Source organism: Girardinichthys multiradiatus, chromosome 3, assembly GCF_021462225.1.
Source record: "Girardinichthys multiradiatus isolate DD_20200921_A chromosome 3, DD_fGirMul_XY1, whole genome shotgun sequence".
Taxonomy (NCBI): domain Eukaryota; kingdom Metazoa; phylum Chordata; class Actinopteri; order Cyprinodontiformes; family Goodeidae; genus Girardinichthys; species Girardinichthys multiradiatus.
Window position 1 is genome coordinate 28340601 of NC_061796.1, and position 15973 is coordinate 28356573.

The following is a 15973-nucleotide window of genomic DNA, read 5'->3' on the forward strand; positions in this document are numbered from 1 at the left end:
TTTGAATGTCTGTGTTGTCCTGGTTTGATTGACTGGACAGGTTGCCCTGATTGGTGACCTGTCCAGGGTGTACCCTGCCTCTTGTCTGTAGACTGCTGGAAATAGGCACCAGCTCCCCCATGACCCACTATGGAATAAACAGTATAGATGATGGAAGAAAACCATTTTGGAACAACATATTAATTTAAACAAATAGAGATATACAAAAACATTAACAGTTAAAACAAAAAGTGTTCAAACAAAGTGAAATATTACTTCTCCACAGATGAGCTCACTTCAGAGCTCATCTGAGGTGTGTTTTGTCCGTGCTGGAACGACTAGACCTGTGTGGCCTTTGCAGCTGTTGACCACACCATTGTACCACAGATAGGCTCAGATAGGTTGGAATCTCTGGAACTGTCATTAACCAGTTCAACTTGTGTCTTAAAAACATTAATGTTTTTGTAAATACATATTGCGCTTCATCCAAGTGTGACTATTTAAAAAACAGTGTTCCACAAGGCTCAATGTTAGGTCCCACACTTTTTAATTTTCATACACTACAATTTATTTGGTGGTGTCTTCAGAAAACATGACTTTAATTCTCATAACTACACTAATGACAACCAGCTCACTCTTCCCGCAACTTTCAATGTTTCCATATCTCCTGATGACTTAAGATCAATTAATCCACTTATTACTTGCATTTTAGATATTCAGCCATGGATGGCAGAGAATATTCTTCTGCTCAATCAGCAAATTTAAGTTTTAGTTCTTGGCAAATAACTTTTTTAAGGTGGAGCTTTCGCCGTTAGTGCATTTGAGAATTGACTTTTAAGTGTTTTTACCTTAAAGGCCCTCGAGAACCACAAGGTCTTCTGGTGGAACTTAAACTCATGGTGAGATGTTTTAATTTTTATTGGGCCTCACCATACATAAAATTAAATATACTTAGATTCAGTGTTTTATGGGTCCATAATTTTAAGGATTATATGTTGTTTATATGTTTCTGTAAATTTATTTCACCATGGTTGAAATTTACACATTTTATATGACATCTTATTGTGCTTTTCTAATAGTTTTTGTTCATATGTTTACTTAGTTACTTAGCTTACTTGTTTTATCTTCTGCAAAAGCAGTTTGTGTAGCATATGATTTTATGTAAAGGAATCACTAAATAAATTCTGGCTAAATGATGGGGTGGGAATTAGGCCAAGTCTATATACATTTAATATCAGGCATTTAATTCAGTGGGTGGATATTTTAGACATTTTTTTTGTGATGTTTTCCTTTAAGTAATTTTAAATATGCTACTTATCATAAAAATAATATAAACAAAACAATATACATTTAATTTTAAGAAAAAATACTTTCAGTATTTTCAGACAAGCTGGAGGTTTGAGTGGGTTTCTGGAAACAATCATTATCTTGTTTGTTGGGGAGCTCAGGTATAGACAGAGAAGTCAAAAATGGAACGCGCCCCAATCTTCGGTTTCGGCAATCATCGGTAGTTGTCGTCTTTTTCCGGCTGATACCAGTCATTTAGCTAGCCAAGCTGATTAGCCTGCTACCACAGCTAATGTTTGTAGGAAATGTATCATTCGCCGAATTAGACTGAATGATGCAAACAGTGTAGAAAGATGGCGGACGTAAACGGACAAGAAGTTTGTTCCTCGGTTCCTCCGTTGCCTCGCCCTTCCTCCCGTAACGGCTCCGGTAGCGGCAGCGTTACGCCAGGCACCGGTGGCAGTTGGCAGACGCCAACCACCGTTACTTCAGGCCCCAGGCTGGTGCAGATAGTGAAGTCCGACTCGGGCTACGGCTTCAACGTACGGGGGCAAGTTAGCGAAGGAGGACAGCTGCGGAGCATTAACGGGGAACTGTACGCTCCTCTGCAGCATGTGAGCGCTGTCCTCCCCGGCGGAGCTGCGGACAGAGCCGGCATCTCAAAGGGAGACAGGATCCTAGAAGTGTAAGTGAAAAATGTTTTCTACATAAGTTGTGAACGAGTCGATTGGAGTGTAATCAGTGCAAACATACTCCCTCATTTTTAAGCATTCTTCCTGGTCCTTTTGGGGCCATCACTGACCACCACCAGCCTGCCTGATCTTGAATGCAGAATGATCCCAATGAAAGGAGTGTTTGTGTGGGTCAGGGACCATTAGAAATTCTCGTCACACTGATATCAGACAGATGAACCGTGAGTCCTCCCTTCTACACATGCACATGATCCAAAGGAATTTCCCCACTACTTCAAATTCACAACACTAAGTTGTATCAGCACGGTTTCATCATGAGCTACACAGATTGTATGTTTATTGTAGTTCAGAGCAGAGGTGTTTCTGCTGCTTTTTGCATAGAAGTCACCATCCTCAATGGCCTGTGTGGCATGCTGATGTTAGACTCTGTTGCTATGGAGAAGAGCACTCAGCATCAGCTCAGCCTCTTCAGTGTTTGTGTGTGTGTACGGTATGAGGTGATGCAGAGACGAAGCAATGCTCTCAGTACAGCTGTGATTGGCTTTGCTCTCAAAAATGCTCGGTCTGATTGGTTATTTTTTGCAGCTGCTTTGTGAAAGGGTGGCATGCAGTAACCTGGCAGTTGGTTGACCCCATTATTGCTGTGTGCAGGCATGCTGCCTGATCTGCCTTTAGACATCATGGCATACCCTTCTGACTCATCTGCCTGTTAGTTTGGTCAACATCAGCGTTTGATTGCTTTGGTATTGATTATTCTCCCTCACTGTGCCCTCCACCTTATAGAGCTTCCACCCCTTGATTTAAGGTTGGCTCTCATGCAGTAAATAAAAAGGCATGGATATATCTTTACGCTTTCATTCGGCTGCTAGTTTGAGAGTATTTTTACTTGTTACCTTCCTGGCAAAACACAGCATGCAGCAAGCTTGCTGCAGAGCATCAATGTGTTGTTCTGACTTTAACTCTTTATGCTAATTTATGTGCACATTTATATAGAGCTGTTGCGTTTGAAGCTTTTTTTGCAAGATCATCAACCTAGATATATATTTCTTTAAGAATTTTACAGTATGGTGAAAGTGTACATGGTTTATTATTTAAATTTCTTAATGTATTTAGTGTGCAGGCAAATGGAAACATGTGACTCATAAACAAACAATAGGAGAAAGTGTCTCTTTCTGAAGCAATTGCTTTCTGTACCGATTTATTTTTATCACATTCTTTTTAAGTTTTTTTTTTTTTACCCTTACTTTGTTGACACACTCACTAGTAGTAGTTTGACTCAATGAAATGGTAATTGGTATCAGATTGCACACAGAAATAAATAGCATTTTTATACATTAAAGCAGCGTAAAGGGAGACGTGAAACTGTGTTTTACAGATTGCTCCATCACTATCAAAAGTGCTGACAGTGTCAGTGCAAACGGCACACTGATGCTTATTATATCATCATAGAGCTGCAGTAAAGAAAGCAATGCCAAAATGCTGAGTCTGCATTTTTGTGATGTTGGAAACTGTTGTTTCTCCCAGTACACCTGCAAGATGTTTGCATAGGGTTCAGTCCTATTAATCCTCTGCTCACTCCCACCCACACAGTTATTTTACCTCACCAGGTATAGTCTTGGCTTATGTGTCTTAGGGCTTTCAGTGAGACATGACTTAATTATATTTCTATGTGCAGCTGTCCTTAGGTTTCCTGTCAGCCGGTAGTGATGCACTGCTTCTTCTTTTTATTTCTCTTCACTGTTTTTACTATTATTTTCCTAATCTACAAATTTTCTACTTCCCTATCAAAAGTCCTGTCACAGAAGCATAGGTGGGACCATTACTTCCCAAGTCACAAGTACGTCTTAAGTCCCTGTTGTCAAGTCTAGTCATAAGTGTCTTTATTTTTATGCCTATAAAAATAGGAGATGCACCGATCAGGGTTTTATGGACTGATTTCCAGTTTTTTTTGATGTGTCGCATGTCAAGTCCAATTTTGGCGGATGTGCTACAGGTTCTTGGATATAGGTAATAGTTTTAGGTCCAAATGAAAATTACAGATAATCCCCATTTATGCAACAAAGCATATGACCTGAACCTTTATCTTATGTTGTTTACTTGGAATCAACATAGTTTCATATAGATTAGGTCATCAAACAGGGTCCTAAACAGTCTTAAATATGAGCAGATTTTCCATGCTAAGTTAGAAGCTAAATAAAAACTTAAATCAAGCTAAATTATGTATATTGTGTGTTCAATCTCTACCTATTTATTTGTTGCTTCTTCCATCAACTTATTTATTTTTTTGAGGAACGTCCTGGTGCCAATTCATTCTGTTATATATGGTTCTAGCTGAGGAAATGTTATCACGTGTTGACAAAACTACAAACCCCATGATGCAGGGAAACAAGAAGTCAAAACTATTTGTCCCCAGATATTTAGCCTTAAGAATACTTCACTTGAAACTGACTTACTGGCCCAAATTTCACCTATCAGCTGTTTTATCTTGGTATTTAAGGAGGATTGGTGTGGAAACAGGTGTTGTCTGGCTACATCATGTTGTCGGGACCTGTTCTTTTTTTTTTATTATTATTATTTTAATTTTGAATCTTAATTTTGAATCTTAAAGTAAAGTATCCTAAAGTAACCTTTATGTTAAAGAGTCACATGCCTGAGCTAAAAATATCCCCCCATTAAATTTGACTTCCATGTGCTAGTTAGTAACATAAAATGTGTTATTTAGTTATGTTATGTTTCCTTTATAGGCCATAAATCTTTATTATAATGGTCTTAAAAAGCCTTAAATTTAACTTGCTGAAAATCTGCAGATAATACTTAAATATAATGTCTTTGAAAAATGTTCAGACGTGTGTTTTGCTAACTTACGCAAGTCACGGCTCAAACAAACGTATTGCACAAGAAGGAATTTTAAAAGACTGATTGATACACCGAGTTTCTCTCAGGATGTCTTTACCTGTCAGGCTGTCTGCAAAAGCTGGACTTGGTTTTAAAAGTGTCAGAAATAGCCGGAGGTGCTGCTGAGTCCTTGTAGAGGAGACACTGGCTGCCATTAGTGGACTTAACTATAGGTGTGGTTGCTCCCGCTCATTTGAACTGCCTCTCCTCTCATACATTACTGCCAGAGTGTGCACACCCAGTGTTGCTTCTGTTCAGCCGTGCCAATAGCATACACAGACGGTTATGAGTTAAAGACCCTCTGATGAGGAAGACACTGTTTTATATCAAAATGGGAAACTTTCATTTGTGACTCATTGTGTTGTGGTTCATTTGCCGCTTGAGAGGAGGTTCATGTCGTTATGAACTGAAGCTACTGGTTTGGACTTTATGTTGCAGGTCTGTGGCCGCATTTTTTAATTATTTGTTTTAGGCTCTTCAGATTTAACCCAGACCCTTGAAAAGGTGACGTACACAACGGCAGCACTCTCAAAAGCACCAGCGCCCCTATGAGGACATGCCTCTCTTCTCCCAACAGCAACGGGGTAAACGTTGAGGGAGCCACACACAAGCAGGTGGTGGATCTGATCCGGGCTGGCGAGAAGGAGCTGGTGCTGGCCGTTCTGTCTGTCCCGCCGCAGGAAGCCGACTGCCTGGATCCTGGTGACGACGTGTCGGCCTTGTCCTGTTACGACTACTCTGACAAGCAGGCCGTCCCGATCTCCATACCGAGCTACAAACACACTGAGCTCAACAGTGAGAAGTTTGTGGTGGGTAATTTAGATTTAAAAATATTCATAGGTTAAAAAGACCCAAAGTCCAGATCAAAATTCTGTTATTGAATTGACAACATGATCAATGATCTGATTTTTATTAACACGTTCCTTTCTCTTCACAATCGGGCTGCTTTATCACATAAAATCCCAATAAAAAGCACTGCCTGTCCAAAAAAAGTCACCACCTGGATTTAACAATGCAAATAGGAAAGAACCTTCAATTGGATAATTGCTGAATGAATGATTATATTTGAGATGGCAACAAATTATTTGATTCCAACCAATGCAGGAAGTGGCTTCTCATTTCTTAAACAACAATGTCGGAAGATACGTTCTCCGGTCGTAGCTGATATGTGTTATGTGCTTCAGAAGGGTCACTTTATTGGCATTCATCTGGCGAAGGAAGCTTCTACGGAGATCGCTCAGGAGATTATTAAAAACTGAAGGGATAGTGGGGAACCTCATCTTTTCCCAAGAAAAAAGCGTTGAATGATCGTGATCGGCGACCACTTTAACATTTAGTTCAGTCAGTTTGTAAAAAGCAACAGCAGACCTCACAGCTGTTTTTAGTAGTGAGAGTAAGAGTATTTCCACAAGCACAATGTGAAGGGAACTCAAGATGTTGGACTAAACATCTTTTTAGCCTTAAGAAAACCACACTAATCAGGGAGGCTAATCTGAAAAAGGCTTTAATCAGCTAGGGAGCATAAAGTGTGGACTCTGGAGCAATGAAAGGTCATTTGGTCTGGTGAGTCCAGATTCACGCTGTTCCAGAAGAGAAGCATTAAGGGATGCACCCATCTCTGCCTAGGGCCTACGGTACAAGCCTGTGGGAGCAGTGCTTTGATCTGGGATAGCTGCAGATGGACCGGACTTGGTTCAGCCCGATTATACTGACTGACCAGGTAACTGTCTTCCCTGATGGCATGGGCATATTCCAAGATGACAATGTCAGGATTATTCTGGCTCAGATTGTACAACAGTGGTTGAAGAAGCATGAAACACCTTTTCCACACGTGGATTGGTCCAGACCATAACCTTGCTGAGAATCTTTGTTAATTGCTTGAAAATAATTGGTGCAGCCGCCCGATTCTACCATCATGTCTGCAAGATCTCGGTGAAAAATCAATGCAAATCTGGACAGAAACTCCAGCTTATGGAAACAAAACCAGATTAAATGTTTGCCCTGATCAAAGCTAAAGCCAGTCCAACCAAATATTTAGGTGTGTGTGCTTTTATTTTTGGACAGACTGTACTACAAAGTTTGTGGTTGGAACTTGATAAAAGGTGAAAAAGTTAAAGGGGTTTGACTGTTTTTGCAAGGTACTGTATATAATACTGATAACAGATTGAAATTGATTTTAAACAGATTTTGGAGCATTAACCAAAGTAAAAGGATTACGGATGATGAAATTAAACCTAACTTTAAAAACGTTCTGTGGTAAGGGGAGGTAGAGATGCAGAGTGAATTTAAATTGGCAATAATCATATGAGGAATTTTCTGTTTTAGAGCAGAGGGTCACAAAAAGTATTGTGAGAAAGTGATCAATAAATTTTCTAAGTTAAAATAATCTATGTTATGGAAAGTTAACGTCCTGACTCTGGCTTCCTGTCTTTTCAGGTATATGATGTGTATATGGCGGGTAGGCAGCTGTGCTCCAAACGTTATCGGGAGTTTGTGATTCTACACCAAAACCTTAAGAGGGAATTTGGCAATTTTACCTTCCCCAAACTACCTGGGAAATGGCCGTTTTCGCTTTCGGAGCAGCAGCTAGATGCACGGCGCCGAGGCCTGGAGGAATACCTGGAAAAAGGTGAAGGAGAGATCAATTTCTGCATACAGAAAACTTTTACTCTCACCTCCACACTGCTTTATGGCAGTTTGGTTTTAATGTCTTGTGGTTAGAAATGTTGTATTATGTTGGGCAGAGTCGCATATTTTTATAATTACTACTCGCTGGGTTTGTCATCTTCCAAAACTCCTGCGGGCAAATTTCACTTCTTTTTTGTCCTTCGAAAAAGAATCTGGGTTTGTGGGAAAGTTCAGCAGAGAAACTGTGTATCTGAAACTACGCCATTATTCTTTACTTTCACATACAGAACTTAACTCTACAAGGTTTTGTGTTTCATCTGCAGTCTGCTCAGTACGGGTAATTGGAGAAAGCGATATCATGCAGGAGTTCTTGTCTGAATCAGACGAGGTAAAAAAGAAAACTTACATTGAAACACATATTTTATGCTCCTCTTGTTAGTGACGGTTTCTGTCGTTCTTTCTAACAACCCAGAACTATAACGGCGTTTCAGACGTAGAGTTGAGAATAGCCATGCCAGATAAGACTACACTGACTGTTAGAGTTCGCAAAAACTCCACTACAGACCAAGTTTATCAGGTAAACACACACGGTTGCTTTTACAGCCATGTTTTCTTGTTCCTTGTCATTCTCCCATTCTGTTTGCTCTCGCTTTCCCAGGCTGTGGTTCTGAAGCTTGGTATGGACAGTATAACAGCCAGCTACTTCGCTCTGTTTGAGGTCATCAACCACACCTTTGGTGAGTAAGACTGAACCAAACTGCAGTTGTGCCTTTCCTCACTAACACTGGCTTGTTGGCATTAAATTAAATTGCCCACGACAGTTCTTCCACTTCTGCTTTTTTTGCCAGGAGAAAAAAAACCCTCTTTAAAAGGAGCATCACTCTGACAGGTTTCACTTCCACAAGTGCTGTAAATCGAGTCAGATTTAAGTTATATTAGTTGGAAAAAACGGCTTACTAAAATTGTACCAGCTCCACAAAATGTATTCTCCATGATTGTGTGATTTCTGTTCCTCAATTGAAGTCTCCAGAGTTTTGTGGACGTAGCATGCAGATCAAGTCCAGACTTGTTTTGGTCTGGCACACCATATGTAACCTTTTTATGTCACACAGTGATTTATGTCAGCAGCAAATGTAAATGTCTGAACTCTTTCAGCCTCTGAATCACTTCTGTGATCGATCCATCCATCCATCTTCTCTCCTTTCTGACTACTGTAGTGAACTTTTGTATTGCATTTAGTAATTTATTGAATTTTGCTGATATTTTGTATAAGAACTTAAAAACCAAGCTTAAACAAAGGGCATTAAAATGCTGGAAATTTGATTCTGAAAAGATGTTTGATAATAATATTAAATGTGTTCTTTTCTATTTAGACCTCAAACCTACTTGAGATATTTTCCTTATCTTGAAACAAAACGCATGACAAAAGGAGAGCAGCTGAAATCTTAAATCAGGCTAAAAAACAAAAACATTTCATGTTTCAAAAGATGGCAAATAGTCTCATGAGGTTCAAAAGGAGCATAGTTAAAAGAACAGATGATGCAACGCGGTAGTAAACATGCCCCTGCACCTACTATTACATAGGTCACCAGCATTATCTTCACTTGATTTGCTGTGTTCCCACGATTTCAAATAAAAACAAGTTTGGTTTCTTTTTAGTAACATTTTTTGTTTTTCCCTCTTTCTGCCATCTGACTTTATTCCTCAGTGCGTAAACTGGCCCCCAATGAGTTCCCCCACAAACTTTATGTGCAGAACTATACCTCAGCCATCCCAGGAACCTGCCTCACACTGCAAAAGTGGCTCTTCACCACAGAAGAAGAGATCTTGCTCAATGACAACCAGCTTGCTGTCAACTATTTCTTTCACCAGGTTGGTGCATATTGTGCAAGACGTGTATTTTTTGTGTTTTCTTTGTTAAATGTTACCCTGTTTGACCCTTTCGCAGGCAGCTAACGATGTGAAGAAAGGCTTCATTAAAGTTGAGCAGAAGTCTTATCAGCTCCAAAAGCTGGCAGAGCAGAAGAAGATGTCCATGGTTAGTCTCACATTATAATTACTTATCATAGTTCAATGTTCAGTCTTTCTACATTGTATATAATTTAGTAAACTAGAAACTTTACAAATGCGGTGCATCATTCCCGTTCAGCTGCTTTGCACCATTTTAACAGATGCTCCAGATACTTCTAGTAGTATTGAATGTGCAAAAGCAAGTCTCCACAGCGTTTACATCAAGAATTCATGAGGATATTTCCTGCCACGTCCACGAAGAGTGTCAGGAAGATCAGTCTGTAAGCATGACTGCTTTGCAAACCAAGTAGCCATTCTTTTAAAGGAATAACTCCACAAGAAAGAGAGGCTGAAGTGGGACAGATTTACAGAGGGTTTCAGAAAATCTAAACCATTCCAGTACAGTGCCTCTAATGCCACAGTGCTCCATATGGGAATACTGTGGTCATCTGCATCAGAGGCTGCCGTGAGGCCTAAAAGCAACAGAATTGCTGAGTCTCCAGTGACTAACAAAGGATCATTCACAACATTTTAAAAGTTCTGTTTTATGTGCTGAGAAGGGCATTAAAACCAAACTAAAACCTTTCAAATATCTAATGTTCATCAGACATCATCGAAAGGTTGTAGGTGCACAAACTCCACCTTTTGTTGCCTTGTTATTTTTATTTTTACTTTTATTCATTCTGTTCTCACTTGACCTATATGTTGTCTTTCACCCGCTCAGTGTTTTCAGACACAGGTGGTAGTAATAAAACAGCACAGCATATTTCATTCTGCCTCTTGTACTCTGGAGACAGGTGCTCTGGCACCTTCTCTCTCACATCTCCAGAAGTGAGAGCTCATCTTCAGCTGAAAATATCCTGCTGTGAAGTACATGTGTGAAGAGCAACTTCCCAAAAAAAAAAGCCAGACTACATTACCTGCACTCTCTGCACAGCATCTCTGGTGTCTTTAAGGAGTCCCAGATAAAATTGCCTCAGAAATATAAGTGACCGAATCTAACCTAAAGCAAAGGCAGTAATTTAAGGAATTTAAAAGGTTCTTCAGCACCGTGTTTGTTTGTGGCCCAATGCTTGCAGAGTTTTAGCAGGTTTGAGTCTGATCTGCAGGTCTCAGACAGAGCAGTGGACCGAAAGTCGTAGGAGGACCATTAGCTTCAGCTGTTTTCACACAGAAACTGGCATGTCCCCTGGATTGTGCTGAGGTGTGAACTCTCCAATTTGTGCTTGAGAATGAAACTGTTGTGAAACAACGAGAAAATGTTTAACTTCTCAGTTTCGCTACGTTCTCCTGATTGCCGTTCTCTGTTATGCTCTTCTGCTACAAATCTGTGGGCCGTCAATACTGCTGCTTTTATGATCAGGAACATTTTGCAAAGATGGGGGAAGTTGATTTTCAGTTATCTTCTAGGACTTGTAGTGTATCGGCAGGGAAAACAGAGGGTTATCTTCCCTGTTAAAAGTTTAAGCAGCTGAAAAGCATCTTGTTTCCACATAATTCTAAAAAAATCACCTCCTGGCCTTTGTATTCAAATAAAGTTTCTAAACGTTGTCATTCATCTCGCAACTTTTGTCCATTATTTATTTCTTATCAGTACCTGAGTTTGTTGCGGAGCTGTGAGGGTTACAACGAGATCGTATTTCCTCATTGCTCCTGTGACTCCCGACGTAAAGGCCATGTGATCACAGCCATCAGTATACACAACTTCAAGCTGCATGCCTGTACAGAAGAAGGTACACTCGAAGTAAGTGCTTGCTTGTGCTTTTCACTTTGTTCTGTGCATTTACTTCCTGTAGTTGAAGTGAGCAAATTAAAGACTCCTTGTTGCTTCAGAACCAGGTGATTGCATTCGAGTGGGGGGAGATGCAGAGATGGGACACAGATGAAGAGGGCATGGCTTTCTGTTTTGAATATGCACGGGGAGAGAAGAAGCCACGCTGGGTGAAGATCTTTACTCCCTATGTAAGTTTTAGAAGGCTCACTTTTTAAATGTTCCTGTTGCTTGTTGAAGGATTTTTAAGTTAAACTGACACACCCGGCAAGGAGAGCCTTTATAAGAGAATCCTGGAGGAGCCGCAGTGCTCCGCAGCTCAGGTGAGAGAACCTGTTGACAGGACAACAGTTAGTCTTGCACTCCACAGTTTTGATCTCTATGGTTTAGTGGCTAGAAGAAAGCAATGTAGAGGGCTCAGCATGGAAGAAGAGTGCCTCACATAACCCTGGACACACCATCCTCATGATGAAACATGGTGGTGGCAGCATCATGCTGTAGGGATGCTTTTCTTCATCTTGGAAGATGAATGGAGCTAAATAGGAGAAATGTTTACATAAAACCTGATAGAGGCCTCAAAAGACTAGTGCAGATGTTCATCTGGCTGCAGGACAATAACCCTAAACCTACAACCAGAGCTACAATGGAATTGTTCAAATTATAGCATATTTATGCATTAGAATGGCCCAGTCAAAGTTCAAATCTACAGGGGTTGGACAATGAAAGTGAAACACCTGGTTTTAGACCACAATAATTTATTAGTATGATGTAGGGCCTCCTTTTGCGGCCAATACAGCGTCAGTTCATCTTGGGAATGACATATACAAGTCCTGCACAGTGGTCAGAGGGATTTTAAGCCATTCTTCTTGCAGGATAGTGGCCAGGTCACTACGTGATACTGGTGGAGGAAAACGTTTCCTGACTCGCTCCTCCAAAACACCCCAAAGTCGTTCAATAATATTTAGATCTGGTGACTGTGCAGGCCATGGGAGATGTTCAACTTCATTTTCATGTTCATCAAACCATTCTTTCACCAGTCTTGCTGTGTGTATTGGTGCATTGTCATCCTGATACACGGCACCGCCTTCAGGATACAATGTTTGATCCATTGGATGCACATGGTCCTCAAGAATGGTTTGGTAGTCCTTGGCAGTGACGCGCCCATCTAGCACAAGTATTGGGCCAAGGGAATGCCATTATATGGCAGCCCAAACCATCACTGATCCACCCCCATGCTTCACTCTGGGCATGCAACAGTCTGGGTGGTACGCTTCTTTGGGGCTTCTCCACACCGTACTGTGATGTGGGGAAAACAGTAAAGGTGGACTCATCAGAGAACAATACATGTTTCACATTGTCCACAGCCCAAGATTTGTGCTCCTTGCACCATTGAAACCGACGTTTGGCATTGGCATGAGTGACCAAAGGTTTGGCTAAAGCAGCCCGGCCGTGTATATTGACCCTGTGGAGCTCCCGACGGACAGCTCTGGTGGAAACAGGAGAGTTGAGGTGCACATTTAATTCTGCCGTGATTTGGGCAGACGTGGTTTTATGTTTTTTGGATACAATCCGGGTTAGCACCCAAACATCCCTTTCAGACAGCTTCCTCTTGCGTCCACAGTTAAACCTGTAGGATGTGGTTCGTCCTTCTTGGTGGTATGCTGACATTACCCTGGATACCGTGGCTCTTAATACATCACAAAGACTTGCTCTCTTGGTCACAGATGCGCCAGCAAGACGTGCACCAACAATTTGTCCTCTTTTGAACTCTGGTATTTCCCCCATAATGTTGTGTGCATTTCAATATTTTGAGCTAAACTGTGCTCTTACCCTGCTAATTGAACCTTCACACTCTGCTCTTACTGGTGCAATGTGCAATCAATGAAGACTGGCTACCAGGCTGGTCCAATTTAGCCATGAAACCTCCCACACTAAAATTACAGGTGTTTCAGTTTCATTGTCCAACCCCTGTATATGCAATTAAGAATCTGCGACCTACCAATTGCTGTTAAACTGTACATCCAACCTGATTGAGCTTGAGCGTTTTGGCAAAGAAGAATGGGCACAAATTTCAATTTCTGGGGGCATAAAACCACTAGAGACACTCCGCAGACGGCTTCCAGCTGCAACAGCAATGAAAGGTGGTTTTACAAAGTAGTGCCACAAGGGGACTAAATGCAAATCCATACCACATCTTCAAATTTAAAGTAAATTCTGAAAAACATTTTCACCTTTTGTTTCTTTCTTCTCTGCAATAATGTACCATTTAGTGTTGGTCTATCTCATAAAATCCCAATAAGATAAGAGACTGAATGTATTAAAATGTGACACAAAAATTTTGAAGGACCATTCGCACCATTATAAATCTGCGTTTCTCTTTGTGTTTGCTTTATGTGCATGATTTTTAGTTTAACTACATGCACGAGTGCTTCGAGAGAGTCTTCTGTGAGCTGAAGTGGAGGAAGGAGGTAACTACAGTCCACTTATAACTTCCTCAGTTACAGACTTTGTTCTGGTACCCTTCACTCATAGCTCGCATGTGCGTTTTCAGGTGGAAGAGGAGGCTACAGACAAGGACAACAAGAACTGCAGTAAAGATGGTATGTGTGGAAAGGTAAGGCTTTGAATCAGCAAAAGCCTTTTCGCACGTTCCAAGTTGGCGAGACTCAGTCCTGATCAATGTTTGTGTTGCAGAATATTTTCCAGCTGCTGAGGCACAGAAGAGATGAGGGAACGTAGGGGGGAAGATTGTCATCGACTCAGCTGAGTGTTTGCCCTGACCCAGTCTCGCTCAGCCATGAACTTACATGGTCATCATTTACACTCCATTAACTGCAACACAAGAAGCTACTTCCTACATGTGAACCGACAACCATCTGCTGAAAAACATGAAAGCAGAAGCATTAAAAAAAAGCTACATGACTTCCGAGCCAGAACATATGAGTCCAGCTCTTCATAAACATGCGTTAAACTAAAGCTTCTGCAGAGTGATGGATTCATGCAAGTCTGTCCTCCTTGGTCAAGACTCGGAGTGGATCATAACATGCTAACCAGTATGATTTAAACATTTTATTTTTTGCAGCTGAATAAAAAAAAATGTCGACGTGAATTATTGGTGCACAAACAAGGACAACTGAAATCAGTCAGATGGAGGAACAAAGATAAGAATGATCAGCACTTCTAGTCCATTTGTGGATGCATGATATCCACATCCGACAGATAAGAGTCGAAGCAAAGCGAGATCCTGTGATGTAACTTACAGTTAAATCAGGTTACACTTTGAACTTTTTATGTTTTGCTCTAAAGAAAAATCAAAAAACATGAAAATAACAGGTAAGACAAACGCAATTGTTTCATATTTTTGGGTATGCACATGGAACAAGAACTTAAATTTACACTAATGTTGCACTTTATCCCACTGTAAGAAAAGCTTCAAGATGTGCAGATTGAATAGACACATGGGCTTAAGACTGGAATAAGCTTAAACCATATATTCATTTTTGACTGACTTACACATTGCATTCCCACCTGATGTTAAAGACATGACTTAAACCTTTGTGTACAGGTTCTTCTAAGTAAATTAGAATATCTTCAAACAGTTATGTTATTATAGTAACTCAATTAAAAAAAGTCGACTCATATAACATTTGGATTCATTGGAGAAAGAGTGATACATTAGAGGTGTTTGTTTCTGTTAATTTTGGTGATTAAGGCTTGAAACCTCAAAACTTGGGTTTCTCAGAAAATTTCAATATTATTAAAGAACTATTTTATTTTTTAATCACAGAAATGTGAAATCTTCACCTACAGAAGGTGGTTGTTCTGAGTGTTGAATGCAAGCGTATTAATGGACAGTTGAGTGGAAGAAAAAAGTATTGTAGACATGGAGTTCAAACGAAAGTTCAGAATGAAAGACTCACCCTCGCAGTCTCCACCGTCCAATGACATCCCCGTGTGTCTCCCGGCCTTCCAATCAGCATCCTGTCCGCCTGATTCATCATCCAATCACCTTCCGACACCTTGCTTTTAAAGGACCTTCGGCTGTGTTCCTCCTTGCTAGTCAGCTGAGCTCATCCCTCCTCCACCTCCACCATCTTCCTTCACATCTACTCCTTCCTGGCTTCCTCGCTCCCTGGCCGCCAATCCACCACCAGTGTCGGATCAGGGGGAAGACATCTCTAAATCTAAGCCTTACAAATGTTCATCTTTGCTCACTTCATTCATGTCTTCCTCCCTGGTCCGAGCGCCAAAGATATAATAATGTAATTTCACATCATTAAAACTTTTCTAATTGCCAACCCTCTCTTTGTGAGTCTTTTCAGATTGAAATGTAAATTAGCTTTTGAAGCACTGACTCCTGCTGCAGTCCCTGCTTTGTGAAATCCCCCCAAAACACTTGAATAGCCTTTGTGTCACAAACATCTAAAGGCTGTGGTTTTCCCTTTTGCTTGTGCACCTTTTTCGTTCCACACTTTTTCCTTCCATTCAACTTTGTTAATATGCTTGGAGCCAGCATTACATGAACTCCAGCTTCTTTAGAACCCATAACACAACATTTCTGTTTAAAACGTCCTGATTATTGTTCTTATGGAATATTAACATTTTCTAAAAAACTGAATTGTAGCGTTTTAGTAGCTGCAAGCCGTAGTCATCAAAATTAACTGAATTAAACGTTTTTGAATATATAACTGTGTGTAATGAGTCTTCACTG

General features: G+C 40.6%; 1 protein-coding gene across 2 annotated transcripts; it reads left to right on the plus strand.

The window, feature by feature from the left end:
* Positions 1-1237: 1237 nt before the first annotated feature.
* snx27b (sorting nexin 27b) lies at positions 1238-14903 on the plus strand. 2 transcript variants are annotated; one of them, XM_047357766.1, is made up of 13 exons: positions 1238-1951; positions 5431-5662; positions 7290-7482; positions 7805-7869; positions 7954-8058; positions 8140-8218; positions 9190-9353; positions 9430-9519; positions 11086-11235; positions 11325-11453; positions 13671-13730; positions 13814-13862; positions 13957-14903. In XM_047357766.1, the coding sequence occupies exons 1-13, from the start codon at positions 1620-1622 to the stop codon at positions 13989-13991; spliced, it is 1683 nt and encodes a 560-aa protein (XP_047213722.1). In that variant the 5' UTR covers positions 1238-1619; the 3' UTR covers positions 13992-14903. The 2 variants fall into 2 exon arrangements, with proteins under 2 accessions (XP_047213722.1, XP_047213714.1); XM_047357758.1 differs by having other exon boundaries at positions 1242-1951; positions 13814-13876.
* Positions 14904-15973: the final 1070 nt, after the last annotated feature.

What these genes read in the sequence shown, in the direction of transcription:
- snx27b (XM_047357758.1), top strand. Translation starts at nt 1,620, where the DNA reads ATGGCGGACGTAAACGGACAAGAAGTTTGTTCCTCGGTTCCTCCGTTG. An exon ending in TCTTGTCTGAATCAGACGAG is followed by an intron (nt 7,870 to 7,953) that starts GTAAAAAAGAAA and finishes CTAACAACCCAG; the next exon opens with AACTATAACGGCGTTTCAGA. An exon ending in AAGATGGTATGTGTGGAAAG is followed by an intron (nt 13,877 to 13,956) that starts GTAAGGCTTTGA and finishes TTTGTGTTGCAG; the next exon opens with AATATTTTCCAGCTGCTGAG.